Genomic DNA, 19,223 nt, shown 5'->3' with positions numbered 1-19,223 from the left:
AACGGTCTCTGGTCTGGTCGATCTCTTCTTCTATCATCCCGTATTTATCCATATATATATATATCGAAATTGGTGTTCATATTTGTACAGTAATTAGTTTTTCAGAGTAATAATGAAAGCAGTGTTTCTCACTAAAAAAAACATGGATATACCATGCAAGAGTGGGAAGCCGTGGAAAGCTATGAAATTGTACAAGAAAAAATGGAGAAGAAAGGGAACAAATTGGATGTGGAAGCATATAATTAGTGATTGAAGCGGTTGGTATTTTTAAAGGGTTTGATTTTGCGATGGAAGATTGGTGATAGACATTCAGTTTCCATTTATTCTGATATGTGGATCCTTGTGAAAGTGCCTCGAGTTTCTCTATTATATCGACATTGTCCAACTTCGGCAAAAATCTCTTCTCTGAAGCGTGACATAGAGGAGTGGAATAATCAACTAATATGTGATAAAAAATTTGCTGAAGAGGCTTGTGCAATTTTGTCAATTCTGTGTAGCCTCGCCCCTAGGAATGTCAAATGAATTTGGCATGATAATGAATCTGGGTTGTGTTCTGTAAAAAATGGATATTGGCTAGCGGTGCGGGCATTGGAATTGGTTCAAGCCTCCTCCTCGTCGGGTTAGTCTCCATGGTGGAGATTATTGTGGTCGCTAAGTATTCCACCGAAGGTTAAAAGATTCTTATGGAAATCTTCTTTGCACTGGCTTCCTACGATAGAAAACCTAGTAAAACATGGGGTTCCTGCCAATCACGGTTGCCCAATTTGCAAGGATCACTACAACATTTTTGAGCATATATTACGGTAAATACATGACATATATTCAAAGTGTTATTAATAAAATAAGTAACTACATCCCATAAAAAAAAACACAGTTTCATTTATAAAAAAAACACGGAATAAAAAAAAGTTGTAGGCGCCAAAATGAAGCGGCAACTTAATATCACGAAAATGAAATCATCTAAATCCCCATCCTCATCTAATCTTCTAAATCCCTAATCCACAACCTAAACTATTCCCAGCCGTCGCCTCCTCTGCCCATTCCGTAAGTTCTCCATTCCTTTGAACCGCTGGAGTAGGAACCCAAAAGCAGCTCCTTCTCCCACAAGCCTCGACAATTTGAGCTCTGATCTAGTTCCCAAAAGGAAATTATCTTTCAAGAACAAAGCTCCAAAGAAAGACCCCGGCCTTGATTCAAACAGAGAGAAAGAGGCTAAAATTGTCAAACCAGAGAAAATGGGCTACACGGTTCCGGATTCGCCTAGGTTTCGAAACAAGACGGGCGAGGTTTTGGTGATTAAATTCAATGGTTCTCAGATTGGTGAGTTTATAATTTCGGACCTTGATTCTTGCGAGGTGAGGTTTATTGGCTGTGTGAGAGCATTTTTTGTTCACAGGCTTCAGAATTGTTGAGTCTATGGAGGTCCTGTAATGAATTCAATTACGTTCGAGCAAGTTGAGGGGTGTGTTTTCGTAATGGCGTCTCATCAGATTCGAATGCATGAAGCCAAGGCCACTGATTTTTATCTTAGAGTCAGGAGCAGGCCCATAATTGAGGACAGTAGTGGTGTGAGGTTTCCTTCTTATTATATTTTGTGCTCTAATTATGTGCTTGTGGTGGTAGCCAAGTGAGATCTAATTCTGATATTAACTACAGAAGCTACAAAGCTAGAGACTTTGTTCCTTTATATGTCAGCAAAATGGGGCCGTTTCAAAATCCCAGGTGATTTTACTGTTCATTCATCTATGTCTATACTCTTAGAAATTTAACTTGTAACTATCAATAGCCTTCTGTATTGTGATTTCATTTGTGAATGTGTTCAAGTTTTAGTTAACGAATTTTGAGTTGGTATTATGATCAATATACGTGGTTTTATTGTATAATTTGTATTATTTTTTTTGGGACATAGATACATAACTTGAACACTAGGAATAAATTTTCTTGTACAAATTTCATACTAATTCAAATGCTATTATTGAGCTTTTGAAAGTCATTTGTGAGATGAGATGCATAGGGATTTCACTTTGGATTGACTAATGGATTATGCATTTTTTGCCTTTTTTTTCATTGTATTTTTAGTGAAACATACCACTATTTTGATCTTCCATTCTGTAAACAAGGTATTTTCATCTATAACTTATGTTTTTCTTTTCCTCTAATATGTTTTCTATAACTTTTATATATATATAAAAAATTCTCTGTATCTCTATCATAATGACAGATTATTTCAAGTAAAAGAAGCAAACTTTTGGTGAGATGTTAAATGGAGATCATCTCATCAACGCACCATATGGGCTTGAGTTTCTAGTAGAGAAAAATTTCCTAGTGGCATGTTCGAAAAAGTTGACTGAGGAACAAGTTTCTCAATTTAAAAATTGTCATTCATCACAAACCACCTCTATTTTGCTTTTAGATTTCATGGATTATTGTATTATAATTGCTTAACTGCATATTTACAGTGTGAGTACTAATATTTAGAAATCAAAAGTGAGTGATACTTGAAATGACATCTCTTATCTCAAATGTGGCACCAAAAGATTAAATGAATGAAATTAGAGTATAGATGCATTTGATGTGCTAATAATCCACATTTTTCAATTGATTGTTATATAATTTCAAATTTTAGCATTATTTAGATTCTAAGGTTGTCCTTAGGATGTTGGAAAAGGGATTATAGTTCTACCAAGGTTGTTTTCTTCTGCTTTTACTTGGTATTCCTCAACTTCTAACGACTTAAGAGAAAAATCAAATCAATGTATCTGTGCTTTTCTCTGTTTTTCTTTTCTGCACTCTGCTGTTTTTCAGTTTGGCTTTAATTGATTATGTTTGTTCAATACACAATTAGTAATTCCTTAAATTTCTTATCAGTGGAAGCAATTTCATTGGGTACTTCAACTTTATGGGTGACACATGGTAAAACATTTGAGACATGGATTTGTCCGCTTGCCCATTTTCTTTGTGGCTATTGCACAGATGTTCTAAGGTATATATGTTCTTTTGAAGTTTATGTGGTATATCTAGATTTATTATTATAATTTATAAGAAAAGCCTTTGGTCAAATTTTTTTCTTCAAGATTATCATAATAATATAACAACAAATTTATTAGATTGTATTTCCTGCTTTCAGATTATGCTAGGAGATTGTGTTTTTGAAAGTTGAAGTTGTAGAGCTTCTATTACCAAGTATTTTTTTAAATCTAACCAGGAGGAGAGACTTAGATATTGATATTCAACAATTGATATCCTTGTAGGTTTTTTTTTCTTCTTTCTCTTTTTTCATTAGTTTATTTTTTGTTTTCTGTCATTTCATGTATTGAAACTATAATAATGCTGAATGATTGTTGTAATTTTTTATTTTTTAAAAATAAATGACCTTTGTATGAAATTAAATATAGGAAACAGATAACTCTAAGCAACTAAATATAGGAAATAAATATTGTCGACTTCTTTATGGAAGAAGGTAATTTTTCATGCAAATATGCTAATGCAACACTTTTTTTTGGTTGGTTTTACTTTTTTCTTTGGAACTGGCTACAGCAACAATTTGGCCTTCTATTTTGTTTAATGCATTAATATTCTAAGTTCATGATGTGGCTTTTAGTTTCTGTTACTTCATACATCCTTCATCCTTGGTTTTTCCTGTGTGGAGTTGAAGACCACATCTTTGATTGAACTGTTAAATGTAATGCAGGCAAAGAATAGTCATTTGCATCTAGCCTCTAAGTAGATTTTATTCTCTTTATATTTTTAACCATTTACCATACTTCTTGTAAACTTTAGTTGTCTTTACTTAGAAAATATAAAATATAGGTATACATGGGTTCTTATAGAACAAGGGCTATAGACACCAACAGGTAACTAGTAGAAGATCAGAAAACTAAGGCATATTTACAATAGTGAGTAATAATATGTACAACAATTAATAAAAACACATTCAGTAATATTATTAGTGAATCTTTCTTTTTCAATACTACATATATATGGATCTGACACAGTGCTTTTCTACAATTGATTTGTTACTTTTGAAATTAATATATGTGATACTTTGTTGCTTTCTTTCTCATTTTCTGACAAGTTTATGTTCCCAGGTGTTTTGGCTTTCTATTAATTATCTTGCAGTTGCAAAGTCCGCAGTTGTGAGTTTCGATGCTTTCATACTCTTCTTAAATTTTTCTTCCTGTACTTCTGGTGGCCTTTTGACCTCTGGTTTGATACCATTTCTCTAATGTGTATTATTTGGTCTTTTGCTTCAGTTAGCTCAACATATTGAGATACTTGTCTCAGCAGTCACTCATATCAATGAACCTGACAGCTTATATGGGATCATTCTGTCCAACAAGGTAAGTAATACATGTATACTTAGCTTTGAATTGTAGTTAAAGGTAAGTAATACAACTGAACAAGCTTTGCTATAATAGTTTTGACCATCTAGATTGGTTTCTTTTTTTTTTCTTTAGAGATTGTTGTTTTGAGATTTACTGATTTGTTAGTGATTTATCACACTCTTCCCAAAAAATTAACTTATTTTACCTTAATTGTCCTTGTATGTTCCATGTGCCAAGGTTATGTGAAAATTTAAAACCTTATCACTTGTATTCTGATGGACATCTATGAAAGAGGAGTGAAAGTTTGTTGTGCTCAACTTTCTTGCATCTGTCATTAACCTGTTATTTTAAATTCATGAAATAAGCATGTACTCATGGTTGTCCCTTTTTTTTTTCTTTTTCTTAGGGGTGATATCATTATCAGCTGACCTCTCTAGTGTAGTATTTACCATCTGTCTTTTTGGTCATCAATTATTTTGCAGTATGAGGCTGCTTGGCATGCTGGAAACTGGAATTTTTCCTTGCTTTACATGGGAGATAATTCACAGAGTGAGCAAAACTAAAAGTGGCCATTTCAATGAAAATCTGCACAGGTACAATAGATTTCTTTTTTACTTCAGTATAATTCTACCATCTATATAGTAGAACTTCTGGGGCATAGTTTATCTCTACTATAGGTACTTGCTCCACTATATAACTAAGATGGTCATACTGGACTTGAGGCTTTTTATTGTTAAATAAATATTTCTTTCTTTTTTTAAAAACAAAACTGACTTGTATTTCTTGTAGAATAAAACGTAATACAACCATTACAAATATATAGGGTTTATACAACTAATACTCTTAATAACAGAATAAAACATAATAAACATAATTAACTACAAATCCTATAAAAAAGGAAATAACATCTATAATCCTTGATTTCCTCTTACTTCTTTCCAAGGATACTTTGGTAACATGCTATTATCTGGCTCTCAAAGTCAGCTAGAAACTTGTTATTGTCTTTTATATCTGGCTCTCAAAGTCAATCAGTTACCTTTTGCTTGTTATTATCTTTTATGTTATATACTGCTGAAATTGTATGATTTTTAGTTGAAAGGATTACACATGACATTGTCATTGTTGTAATTGTTATTCCTCAAGAAACTAACAAGTGTGCTTACAGATATTTCGACTGGTTTCCCTGTGGTTCACTCTATCAGATAGACAAGACATCATAACTAACATTGCTGATAAAGTCATAATTAGGTAATTAACTTTTTTTATGTACTCTTTTAGTTTACTATTAATTTTAAGTTGAAGCATTAATTATTTAAATTTTGTTGTAGCTAAGAAAATGGACTCACAACAAAGACAAGTGCACAAAAGATGATGAATTGAAGGATGGAGCAAGTTTCATGCATGGTTTACTTTTGTGTATCTTGTAATGTTTCTGTTTTTCATTTTTGAAGTAAAAATTGTTCAAGATTATAAAATTTTATTATGTTATGCTTTCAAACTTAAGTTAGAACTAAGATCTCATTAAGTAGGCACATTCATGGTTTAAATTAGTTATTGTTTAATGTAATACTTATTGTTTATCAATCTATTGAGAATTACATTTTATGATTAATTTTGATTTTTTTTATCAAAATAAAATAATGAAAATCTTTTAATTAAAAGAAAACCTTATAAGTATCCTTATCATAATAAAATTTAAAATGTATTATTCTGAATAAAGTAACAAAATTTTATTACTGGACTTTTAATATGTTATGATCTCGAAACATATTATAAGCGTAATAAATTTTTATGATTTATATAATATAACAAATTAAATATGCTATCAAAATAATCAAATGTAACAGTTGAAAAGTGTTATGCATAAAGTATAAGATTAAACTTCAAATTTATAACCAAATACTCTAACTAAATGTTATAATTTGATTATTATAGCAACTAAAAATGTGTTATTGAATAGTTTAAGATAACATCGAACATAACATTCGAAAACTGTTATAGAAAAGACAGGACTTTTAATAACAGTGGCTATGTTAGCATTTTCAGAAACGTTATCAATACTCCCGGTTAGCAGTTTATAAGTGTTATGAATATTGTTTTTTCTTGTAGTGGATGGTACAGAGACTACTTATCATGCTGTATGGGGCTGTCACTCTTTAAAGAGCATCATTCGTTCCACCCCATTTAGTGATTTTGGTAAGTTCACGACTCTGCTAATTTCTATGAATTTTGCTTGGAAGCAATGACCACCTTAAACAGAGATGAAGTAGAAAAAATAGTCATGCTATGTTGGTGTATATGGTTCTGTCGGAACAAATTGGTTCACGACAACTCTCCCTTGCAAGTGGAATGTATCACGAATTGGGCTTGGGATTACGTACAGCGCTTCCAAGCGACTAATCTGATCATTCCTTACGATTCAGATTTGGTATGACATTGACAAGCAACTATATTTAGTGATTAAATTATTTTTCATGATTAACATGTGTTACTTTCAAGTTGAAGCTACCTAAGAAGAAAAAGAAGCAAAAAGGAATGGTTCATCAATACCTAATGCCCCAATGACACAAGAGAAGTCTCATCCTTCCCAAAGACTCCCTAGTCAAAATGAAGTAGTGTTAATTAAAGCTAGTGCCCTAATACTCTTCAAGATTCCTAATGGGGTTCCTCGCTTTCTCAAGTGTCTATTAACTACCGTGAAGTATGTGAAGACAAGTTTCATGATCAATGTTCTGATGGATTTCGACATATTAGGCCATGAGAATGATTTATATATCTCACAAGAAGATATAGTCCATGTTGGCTTAATGGAAGAGAATAGAGAATCATGTGTATCATTATATATCAAGTATCAAAGATTTTTAAAATAATTATAAGTTTGTTCATAACTTATTTTATAAATTTAATAGAGATATATTTTTTTATGTAGGATTTTATACTTCCAATTAGTGAAAAGACAGATCAATCACTTTTTTTTTTGTTTTGTTGAGCCAATTTGGTTATCAAATGTTGGATCCACTATAGAAGAACGAGTTGAATGGATATCAAATCGTATGATTGATTCAAATCTGGGTCAGATGTAGTTGTTGCCATATCATAAGGGGTAAGTTTTTTACTTTTATTATTTTGTTAGTGAATATATATAATATTAATAATGAGATGTTTTTGTGTTTCTGTTAGAAGGCATTGGATGCTTATAATAATTGATTTTGATCACCAATTGTGCTATCTCCTGGATTCTCTTCACAATTTTCCACCGGATAAAATCAAATCTCTCATTTCTCAGTAAAAATCTAACCAATTAACTATATACTCTTATTTTCATTTAAAATTAACTACTTCTAAATGTTTATGTTTTTATTAGTTAGTGTCTTTCAACATTTACGCACAAATAATGTGAAAACTAAGGAAGTCGCATGGAGAACAACTAAGTGTCCTCGTCAACCATTACAATTAGTACAATGTGGATTCTATGTTATGGGGATGATGAAGGACTTCGTGACAAATGAGTTTTCAATGCGATGGCTAACTAGTAATGTAAGTGAAAATATTCATTATTAAAGTTCTAGCTTTACCTTAAGATTAAGTATATTAATTCAACTAATGCAATGAATTTTGTTTTAGTGTGGAGGGAAGAACTATTACACAAAGGATGAGATAAATGAAGTACGTGAAGAATGGGCACAATGCGTCATGGATTTTATGAGTACTACATAGGTCCACTCACTTTTGTTAACTTAGAATTTTAATGAGATATACTTACAATGTTAACTTAGACTTTCTTGAAGATATACACACTTTTGTTGTCTAACTATAGTTTACAATGCTTATATGAATCATTTTGTAATTAACTTAAGCCTCGTTATTTTGGATACTTAGTTCAAATTCTAGTATTTATATTATTGTGATATATGTTTTGTTTTGTTTAGTTTGTTTGTATAAAAAGCATGATTTGTTTTGGGCATAATACACTTTTTAAGAAAAAAAAACACCATAAGTCGGTTTTACTGAAACTGACAATAGATGTCTATACCATAAGACGACTGTGAACTGACTTATCATGTTTTACACCAGAGGTCGGTGTGGCACACCGACCTACCATGATTTACACCAGAGGTCAGTGTGCAACTGACCTACCATGTCTTACACTAGAGGTCGGTTTGCAACCGACCTACCATTTCTTACACTAGAGGTCGGTTTGCAACTGACCTACCATGTCTTACACCAGATGTCGGTTTAGCACCAATTGACCTACCACGTTTTTACATCATAAGTCAGTGCATGGGAAGTTAGTTCCCAACCGACTTATGAACATTCAGAAGTCAGTTTTTAACCAACTTATCATGTAATTTTTGTAGTAGTGCACCTAAGTCCTTCATTTGGAGTTGAGTTCCAAACCAGTTCTTTATGTCTGATAATTTCTTGAAATTGTTTCCAATGAGCAAGATATCATCCACATAGAGAATCAAGAATACCACAATGTCATTTTCCTTAAGTTGGTAAATGCAGGGTTCGTCAACATTCTGCTCAAAACCATAGGTTTTAATGATTTCATTAAACCTTAGATTCCAGGAACGCGAAGCTTGCTTAAGTCCATATAAAGACCTATTCTACTTGCATACTTTTTTTTTCTTGAACAGTTACTTGAAACCCTTCTGGTTGATCCATAGAAATGGTTTCGTCTTGGTTCTCATTAAGGAACATTGTCTTGGCATCCATTTTCCAAATCTCATAATCAAGAGTTGCGGTTATGGATAAGAGTATGCGAATAGATTTTAGCATGGCAACCGGAGAAAAAGTTTCCTCAAAGTTAAATCCTTCTCTCTGAGTATAACCCTTTGCCACGAGTCAAGCCTTGTCAGTCTCAACCTTTCCATCAACTCCTCTCTTCTTCTTGTAGATCCACTTTCACCCAATGACCCTAAAGTCACTAGGTGCTTCTACAAGATCCTAGACGGAGTTAGAGTACATGGACTCAATTTCCTATTTCATGGATTCAAGCCAAATATCCTTATCAGCACTACCCATTGCCTGTTTGAAATGCAACGGATCATCATCACGTGTGTCCCCAACGACCATGTTGGTTTCACCATCCATACGATAGCGGATATGGGTACGAGAAACCCTCCCACTACGACTAGGCATCATAACTGTCTGAACCAGAACTATGGTTTCTTGTTCTTCCTCATTAATCTTGACTTGCGTCACTTGAGGAAGATCAGTAGGAGTATTTTCATTTTCATCAACTTGCGTTGATAGAATCAGAATAGTGGGAATAGCTAAGTCAGATTGCAATTCTGCCAGGACTACTTTGCCACGAGATTTTAAAGTAGACATGTAGTCCTCTTCAAGAAAAGTAGCGCTTTTAGAAACAAACAATTTCTTATCTTATGGAATATAGAACAAACCACCCCGAGTAACTTTAGGATAGCAAACAAACAAGCAACCTTCAGTTCGCAATTCTAGCCTTCCTTCCTTTTTCCTCAGGAGGTGAGCGGGATACCCCCAAATTCTATAATGATGCAAACTAGCTTCATGACCATTCCATAGTTCTAAAGGTGTTTTGGAGATAGCTTTAGATGTCACGACATTTAAAATGTCACACATAGTTTGTATGGCAAGTCCCCAAAAAGAGATCGGAAGAGTTGAATAACTAATCATGGACTGAACCATTTCCATTAACGTGCGATTCCGACATTGCGAAGTACTTGGGGTAGTACATTGATATAATATCCCCAGTTCATCTAAATGATCTTTGAACTGCATATCCATGTATTCTCCACCCTATCAGATCGCAAGATCTTTAACGTTTTACCTAATTGGTTTGGAGCCATTGCAAGGAATTCTTTGAACTTCTCAAATGTTTCGGATTTCCTATGCATTAGGTAAAGACACGAGTATCTTGAGTAGTCGTCAATGAAAGTGACGAAATACTCATAACCACACATCGCTTGAACATTTAGCGGTCCACAGACATCTGAATGAACCAGCCCTAGTGGTTCTATGGCCTTTTCTCCTTTTCTAGAGAATGGAAGCTTGACCATTTTAGCCTCGAGACAATATTTGCAGATAGGTAGGTCACCCATTGTGAGTTCCCTCAAAGGCCCAACCTTTTTTAGTCTTTTGATCCTATCATAGTTAATATGACCAAGTCGGAGATGCCAAAGATACGTCATGTTATCGTTATCGATCTTTTGTCGTTTGGCGGTCCTAGATCTAGCTATCGTAAATAACTCGTTATTAAAAGCAGAGGGTTCGATAGGCCGTAAAAGGTATAGCCCATTTTCCATACATCCAACACACAATTCACATCCATTCAATGGAATTGATATATTAAAACTTGTGAAAGTTACATCAAAATATTGTTGATGCAATAAAGAAACTGAAATTAAATTTTTACTAAAGTTTGGAATAAAATAAACATTATTTAAAACAAAATGTTTATTTCCAAAATTTAGATGAGCTTGTCCTCTTACATTAACATCCATGAAAGCTCAGTTTCCGACTCTAAGCTTCAACTCGCCTTCCTTTACTAGTGTCCAATTGCTAAGTAGCTGCAAAGAAGTGCATACATGGTTAGTGGATCTAGAATCTATAATCTATAATCCATATAGAATTATCATCTTCAAAAACACATGCATCCAAGACAAAAGATTGACAATTACCTTGGGTTCCTCTAGCTTGAGAGTTAGGCAATACCTTTTCCAATGCCCAGTCTCCTTGTAGTGGAAACATGCTCCTTTGGCTTTCTTAGTGTAGTGCACCAAATATATATATTTTTTTAGTTATTAAAATTTTGTTTTTTATTTTATTAATGTGTTAAGTGTGGTGAATTGTCTTGTTTAAATGCTGTCTATTTTATTTAGTTGTTTTTTGTTTTATTTAATTGTTTGTTATTTTATTTAATTGTTAGAATAGTTTGTAGAATTTTTGTGAAGTTATTTGTTAGATGATATCTATTTATTTTTATTTTTAAAAATGTGATTATGTGAGTTTTGTTTGTATGCACTAAGGTGCATGGGAGATAGTGGTGCACCCTAGTGATTTAGTGTGGGCAAGTGGATGGTAGCATGGTACACATGTGTAGATTTTCTACACACTTTATACTTCCTTATATTAGATTTTATTTGAATTAATTTTTTAAAAAAAAAATAAAATAATAGGAAAAGGAAACCATGGTGGACGTGTGGCTTACAGTGGGTAAGGAAAAGGAGTTTTTTTTTATTTTATTATTCAAGTAATTAAATTTGAGGATAATGGCTATTTTGGGAAAGGTAGTGATCATCTTTTATTTTTCCACCTATTGTGATAAAAATAAATAAATATGAATTAAGAAAAAATATGGAGAGAATAGGAAACTTACCTTTTTCTTTTAATTGGGTCATTATGGAGAAAATTAGGTTAAAAGGGGAATGAGGTGAAGAGGAGAGCCATTTTTCCTTGTGGATGCTGTGTGTTGAAGAGAGGAAGAGAGAGAGAGAGAGTGGTGAGCTTGAGAGAGAAAGGGGAAGGGGTTGCCATTTTCTAGAGAAAGGAGGAAAGAAAGAAAGAAGGAAAGGGGATTCGAAATCCCTAGGTTTAGGTAATCAAGTTTGTTGTTTGTTTTTTTTTCTTTTCATTCTCTTCTTCTTGAATCTAGAGAAATAATATTTTTCTTTTCCTTGTTCTTGTTGGGGATTCGAAAAACATAGGTGCTCAACAGGAGAATCAACCTTGTGGTTTTGATTTCTATCAAGGAGGTAGTGAATCTATCCTTTGGTGGTTATGATGATGGGTCTTGATATTATGATGTTGGGATGTTTGTGGCTTTGAGGAATTGTTTGATGAGGGTTTTGGCCTAGTCATAATCTAGGGATTCATGAAGTTATTTATTTTGTTTATTTTGTTTATATTAATAAGCATATTTGTGAGGTTGAATGATTGGGATAGGTTGATTTTGGATACTCTATGTTTCGGCCTAAGCATGTCTCTAGATTCCCTATGTTTTATGTTTTGTGATTTTCAATATGATAGATCCATGTTCTAGGACATATGTAATTTGGGTATAGTAATAATTTGGAATCTTGATAATTTGATCCATGAAATTTTGATAGGATGTATATGATATTATGAATAAATAAATTATAGTATGCATGAAAAATGATAGAAACATGTTAGGTTTAATATGAAGGCATATATGGATATTGGTGTTTACGTTATTGATGTAAGTTGTTTTTATTGTTTGTTGGATTTCATGTATGAACTCATTGGAAATAGAATAAGGTTTTGTAAGGTTGTATTTGAATATGTGTAGGTTATTTTTCTTTGAATTATTTGTATAATAAGAGCATGTTAGGATTTGTGATTTATTGTGTTAATTAAACATGAATGATCTTGTATGAATTTATATGAGGCATGAGGTAAAAGATAAAATTCATGGTGATTTATGCTTGCTGATTTTTGTGATTAGATGGTGAAAAGATTGATGAAATAAGGATATGTATGCATAAGAATGACTTTAATGATATGTGGTGTTTGTGAGAATAAAATGGTGTTTTAATTCACACTTAAAATGATGTTTCTGCACTAATAATTACCTACAGATTTTTTTTTATATTTTTGAGAAAAATTAGGTTTTTAAAAATAAGGGTGGTGATTTTGAGGTTTAAAATAGTTGCTGGAATTTTTGTTTAAAAATGTTAAGTGTGTTTCAATAAAAGGAATTTGATTAGTATGTTGAAATAAATTAATATCCTAAACTATGTTAAAATTAAAAGTGGTATTTTTAATATAATATGAGCGGTTATTTTACTAGTTATGATTTTTCTTTAATTTGATTAAGAAAAATGTTGAATTTACTTTACTTGTGATTTTTAAATGATGGCTGAAAGTTTAGTTTAATAAGTTTAAAATAATTATTTGATTTTCACATATGAATTTATATTACACAAATTAAGTCTTAAAATAATTTAAGAAAAAATATATTTTTCCCACACCTAAACTTATATTTTTCTCACATCAATTATGTAATTCTATTAACTTAAATTAAATTGTTATTTTCCTTGGTGGATTTTTGGCATCCACTCTCGCCCTCCAGTCTATAGGGAGGCCTTTAGGCATTCTTGTAGTCTTTTCTCTTTCTTGATCTTTTTTGTTTTTTGTGTGTGTGTGCCATCTTTATGACATTCACGGTGCAAGTGCTTTTCTCCATTTAGAAGATATGAAAAATCATACATCATGAGTGGCGATCCTCAGGACTCATTTGAAGTTTAATTAACGCCAATTATTCTTTTATATAGATCCCAAGGGTGTCATTGTTGTAGAAACATTGGGCCGCAGGAAGAAACTTGAGGTAGTCCACCAAAAGAGCCAAAGAAGCATCGTTTGGACAGGGTTAGCTCTTGTGTGGTTCTCTTAAGTTGTTCCCTAGGGTGCTTTACACGTATCTAGCGCTTGTCAGATTTCCGAGTGAAGAGTGCGTTAGCAATTCTTTCTTGTAGCCCCTTCGTCTTGTTGGCTTCTTCTTTATTACCCCAATGGTAGACATATGGCTGTTGTTGTAGGAAAACTCTATCAAAGGTAGATACTAACTTTAGGATCCTCCAAAGTCCAGCACACATGCTCGTAACATGTCCTGTAATATCTGAATCGTCCTCTTAGATTATCCATCTGTCTGAGGATGATAAGCAGTACTGAACTTCAACTGTGTTCCCATGGCCTTCTGTAAGCTTCCCCATAACTTGGAAGTGAATGTGGGGTCCCGATCTCACACGATCGACCTCAGTGCTCCATGGAGGTACACGTTCTCTCTCACATTGAGATCTGCGTACTGGTCAACTGTATATGTAGTCCAGAATCTAGCGTCTCAAAGTAGTGTCTAACAGAACACATATCCGACCCTTGTATCTCAACAAACCAATATCAGACACTGGGTAATCTCTAGACACACCAGCTAAAACGTCCTCTCTAATCTTGATCAGCTGTAAATCATCCAACTGACCCTCCTTGATTCTTTCCAACAGTGTAGACAATAGCGTAATGTTGCCCAACTAGCCCACTAGCAACTCTATGCCAGCTCTGGTCATATCCTCTACTAACTCTTTGGATATAAGCCTCACACTATAAATCTGTCACGGACCTTTCCAGCTTAAAGCATCAGCTACCATGTTGGTATTTCTTGGGTGATACAGAATCTCACAATCATAATGTTTTACTAACTCCAGCCAATGTCTTTGTCACATGTTCAGGTTTTTATGTGTGAAGAAGTACTTCAGGCTCTTGTGGTCAATGTAGATCTCACACTTCTCCCCATAAAGGTAATGCCTCCATACCTTCAATGCAAACACCATAGCCGCCAACTCTAAATCATGAGTGGGATATCTCTGTTCATACTCCTTCAGCTGACATGAGGAATAAGCAATAACCTCTCGTGATTGCATCAGAACACAACCCCAACCCTGATATGAGGCATCACAGTATATCACAAAATTCTCCTGATCTATTGGAAGACTAAGAACTGGAGCCATAATCAACCTCTGCTTTAGTTCATGGAAGTTGTTCTCACACCTGTCTGACCACACAAACCTTTGATTCTTGCATGTCAGCTCAGTCAATGAAGTAGCAATCTTAGAGAACCCTTTCACAAAACATTTGTAATAGCCTGCCAATCTGAGGAAAATTCTAACCTCTGAAGCACTCCTTCGCCTTGGCAAATCTCTGATTGCCTCTATCTTGGCTAGATCCACTTTAATCCCCTCCTTACTGACAATGTACCCAAGGAAAGTTACCTAAGATAACCAAAACTCACACTTCTTGAACTTTACAAACAATCTGTGTTCCCTCAGTCTCTATAGAACCAATCTCAGATGTTGCTCATGTTTTGACTTTGACTGAGAATAAACCAGGATATCATCGATGAAGACGATCACAAACTGCTCCAGATAATCCTTGAACACTCTGTTCATCAAATCCATAAAAGCAGCTAGGGAATTAGTCAATCCAAAAAGACATGACTAAGAACTCATAATACCCATATCTAGTGCGAAAAGTAGTCTTTGGTATGTCTCCCTCCTTGACCATCAACTGATGATAACCAGAACGAAGGTCTATCTTTGAGAATACCCTTTTACCTTGCAACTGATCAAACAAATCATCTATCTTTGGCAGAGGATACTTGCTCTTAATTGTTAACTTATTTAGTTCTCTGTAATCAATGCACATATTTAGAGAACCATCTTTCTTTATTTTTACAAATAGAACTGGCGCACCCAAAGGTGAGAAACTAGGTTTGATAAAACCTAAATCTAACAGCTCTTGCAATTACACTTTCAATTCTTTTAACTCTGCTGGGGCCATTCTGTAAGGTGCTATAGACACTGGCTCCATCCCTGGTGCCAGTTCAATCACAAATTCAATCTCTTTGTGTGGTGGTAGCCTTGGTAAATCTTTTGGAAACACATCAAGAAGCTCACAGACTAGTCTGGTCGCCTCTGGTCTTACTGGCATGACCTGAGTGGTATCAACCACACTGGCTAAGAATCCTATGCAGCCTCCTTGGAATAGATCTCTAGCCCTCAAAACAGATATCATAGGTATACAAGGTCCATGCACAGTGCCAACAAACACAAAAGGATCCTCACCTTCAGTCTCAAAGGTAACCATCTTCCTTCTGCAATCTATGGTTGCCCCATACTTCACTAACCAATCCATACCCAAAATCATGTCAAAGTCACATCCACTGACAACTCTCTACCCTCCACTGTCACTGGTAAAGATCTGACCCATCTTCTGGATACTACTAACTCCCTAGTGGGTAATAAGCACTCGAACCCCACAGCATAATAATCACATGGTCTACACAGTCTATCAATAATTCTACTAGCAACAAAAGAATGTGTAGCACCAGAATCAATCAAAATAGTATAAGGGGTTCTAGCACTAAGAAGTTGACCTATGACTACTGAGGGTGAAGCCTCAACTTCAGCTTGAGTCAATGCGAACACTCGAGCTGGGGCTGAGCCGTCCACATTTCTGGATTATTCATTTCTTAGTTTAGGGCAATATTTCTTGAGATGTCCCATTGTCGCACATAAAAAGCATGTCTTTGCCCTACACTCCCCCAAATGGCGTCTCTTGCACATAGGGCACTATAGATAAATCCTCTAGGCCTCGTTGCCACACTGGCGGCCCAGTGTAATACCACATGGTCGCTTATCAGGACCTGGAGCTGCGAAGGTATTAGGAGCCTTCCTCTTCTGATCAATGGGGCCTTCGTCCCTTACATGAACCCATAAATGGAGGACCTATCCTCCTCAACTCTCTTCTGGATGCACTGTCTCGCCAGATCTTGTTCTCTGCGCTCTCAACTGTGAGCGCCTTCTCCACCAACTGTGCATAAGTAGTTATCCAGCCACAATGGTGATACGAACATCCCGGGCTAATCTAGGTTGTAGCCCTTGGAGAAACCTCTCCCTTCTGGTCCCATCAGTGGGCACCAGCTCCATGGAAAACTCTTCCAATCTATCAAACTTCAGAGTGTATTCAGTTATTGACAAACTCCCCTAAAGTAATTCGATAAACTCTTTAGCTTTTGCAGCCCTGATTGCATCATTGCAATACTTTTCATTGAACAGAGTCTGAAACTCTTCCTAACTCAGGGCATTGATGTTTTTGGTATGGGAAATCACTTTCCACCAAATTCGGGCATCCTCTCAAAACATATACATGGAACAGGCCACCCTCTCATTACCAAAAACCCTCATAAAGTCAAGGATTATGGTAATCATGCTCATCCACTGCTTTTCCTTAGCTGGATCTGCACTACCCTCAAAAATTGGAGGTTGCTGTTTCCTAAACCTTTCATAAAGAGGTTCCCATTTATTTCCAGCCACTGGCAAAGGCTCAACTGTTGGCACCACTACAAGTGGTGCCTCTAATAAACTGTTCCCTGGAGGAACCTATTGTTTTATCGGGAGGCAGATTTCTTCTTCCTGCCTCAATACTCTGGCCTGTAAGTTAGCAAACAACTGCTACCAGTTATCAGGAGCTGGTTGAGGAATCTGATTCTTGTCATTCACTTGAGCCTGCCTGTTATTATGGCCCTGATCTTCCTGGCAAACTGTTGAATCTGTCTATCTTGGTATCATTCTTATAACTTAAACCTTGCTGCAATAGTTAATGCAACAGTTAGGTGGTGATAACTAAACCTCTTGCTGCCTCACGGTCCAAGATCAAATAGATAATCACCCACGTTCCACAATCATGCAGATAAACAAATGGATACATGATCATAGCATTTAACATTTCACACTTATCAATTAATAGGTCAACGATTAACCATACTAATAAGCATGTTCTAGCAATATCAGTACTAATAAACATGTTCTTGCTTATGATGCAGTAGTCAAGGCCCAGCCTTACTAACATATCATATGTAGACAGGTAAAGCATTTATATTCTATTTAAGTAGTTAAACACATAACCACATAAATAGTTACCAAACCATGAGTCGAGCTTGTCTTCAGTGGTGAATGTGCATGCCCAGCCAGTCTACAGAAACCCTAAACCTTGGCACGCACTAATACCAAGTTGTAACGCCCTGGTTACTCCAAGACCATTACTGTGAACTTTAAATCGTGCTTAACTTGTTAAACGAGTCATTTGGTTATAAACATGCATCTAGATGTTATTAATAGGCCAGGATTTCTACTAAAAGCAATGGATAAATTGTATTTAAAACATTAAACTGTACATGGGCCCACAAAATCATTTACAAGTTATTTACAATCCAAAAGGGTCATTACAGTGTAAAAACTACAACTCGCTGACCTAAGCGGCAAAATATAGGGTTAAAGTACTAGTTCCCCTAAGAAACACCTTGGCCGTGGTTGTCAAGCGGCCGCATATTTACACATTGCCACCTAAGCTCTCCACTCAAGGCTGGATGAGCTTTCCTTTCCCTTTACCTGCACCACATAGCACCCATGAGCCAAGGAAACTTATTACTGCATGTATACAATATTAATAAATGATTATGGTAATCATTCTAGGCCCACAACCCAATCTGATAAGTGACTATAGAGTCACACACATTGCAGGTGACTAATAAGTCTACCTCTAAGGCTCTGCTCCCTGTATAGATGACTTGTAAGTCCATCTCTAGGGATACCCAGTCAGATAAGTGACTATAGAGTCACACACTGTGCAGGTGACTAATAAGTCAAGCTCTAAGGATCTGTTCCCTGTATAGATGACTAATAAGTCCTTCTCTAGGGTTCTGCTCCTTAAATAGATGGCTAATAAGTCTATCCCTGGGGATCCGCTCCTAAGCCATGTGACGTGTCGGTCACCTTAACATTTTGGCTCTGGCTCTAAGCAACTAGTTTTTAGACTAGACAAGCGCTTTTAAATTTCATCGAACTTAGGGTCGGTCAAGCATTTCATGCTCATGTTCATAATGCTTATGTCGATTAGATGTAATCTGTTTGGCTTGCGTTAAACATGCTAATACTGTTCTTGACTCATAAACCAATACCATACGACCAGTGTTCAGTACTACTACCGAACTTGACTAATAACTCACAACTTCACAATCAATACTACACCATTGAAGCTTGTGAGTAATAAGTCAGTACCATTAACAGATAAGCAAGACTGCTAAGCATTTACTATGCAATCAATGCCCACATATAGAGCACTCAACATGCCTCATCAATAACCATGGATGTTACATACTGGGTGCAGTTTTCTTACCTCTGGTTCGAGCGTGAAATAATAAAAGAACGACCTTTGAGAATGATCAATCCTTTGGTCATTTAGCGGTCACCTAGTCATAACCAAATATGGAATTCCATTAATAAAATAAATCAATAAAAGGTTCATGATCTAAAACCTCGCTCCCGGGGCCTCGAATCGTACTAA

At 35.1% G+C, this 19,223-nt stretch overlaps 1 protein-coding gene across 3 annotated transcripts; it reads left to right on the top strand.

Moving 5' to 3' along the window:
* The first annotated feature begins 978 nt into the window (after window positions 1-978).
* On the top strand, window positions 979-5,937 carry LOC133802560 (serine/threonine-protein kinase ATM-like). Of its 3 annotated transcripts, XR_009877386.1 has the most exons (7): window positions 979-1,573; window positions 1,657-1,722; window positions 2,080-4,136; window positions 4,258-4,340; window positions 4,808-4,918; window positions 5,491-5,573; window positions 5,654-5,937. XR_009877386.1 is itself a non-coding variant. In XM_062240896.1 (3 exons), the coding sequence occupies exons 1-3, from the start codon at window positions 3,981-3,983 to the stop codon at window positions 4,886-4,888; spliced, it is 324 nt and encodes a 107-aa protein (XP_062096880.1). In that variant the 5' UTR covers window positions 3,031-3,980; the 3' UTR covers window positions 4,889-4,921. The 3 variants fall into 3 exon arrangements, 1 of the variants encoding a protein (XP_062096880.1); XR_009877385.1 differs by having other exon boundaries at window positions 980-1,722; XM_062240896.1 differs by lacking the exons at window positions 979-1,573; window positions 1,657-1,722; window positions 5,491-5,573; window positions 5,654-5,937 and having other exon boundaries at window positions 3,031-4,136; window positions 4,254-4,340; window positions 4,808-4,921.
* Window positions 5,938-19,223: the final 13,286 nt, after the last annotated feature.

Source organism: Humulus lupulus, chromosome 9 (assembly GCF_963169125.1).
Source record: "Humulus lupulus chromosome 9, drHumLupu1.1, whole genome shotgun sequence".
In the NCBI taxonomy this organism is placed as follows: domain Eukaryota; kingdom Viridiplantae; phylum Streptophyta; class Magnoliopsida; order Rosales; family Cannabaceae; genus Humulus; species Humulus lupulus.
Note: the sequence above shows the minus strand (reverse complement) of the source record. Positions and strands in the feature narration are given on the sequence as shown.

What these genes read in the sequence shown, in the direction of transcription:
- LOC133802560 (XM_062240896.1), top strand. Translation starts at nt 3,981, where the DNA reads ATGGATCTGACACAGTGCTTTTCTACAATTGATTTGTTACTTTTGAAA. An exon ending in CAGTTGCAAAGTCCGCAGTT is followed by an intron (nt 4,137 to 4,253) that starts GTGAGTTTCGAT and finishes CTTTTGCTTCAG; the next exon opens with TTAGCTCAACATATTGAGAT. An exon ending in GGATCATTCTGTCCAACAAG is followed by an intron (nt 4,341 to 4,807) that starts GTAAGTAATACA and finishes ATTATTTTGCAG; the next exon opens with TATGAGGCTGCTTGGCATGC.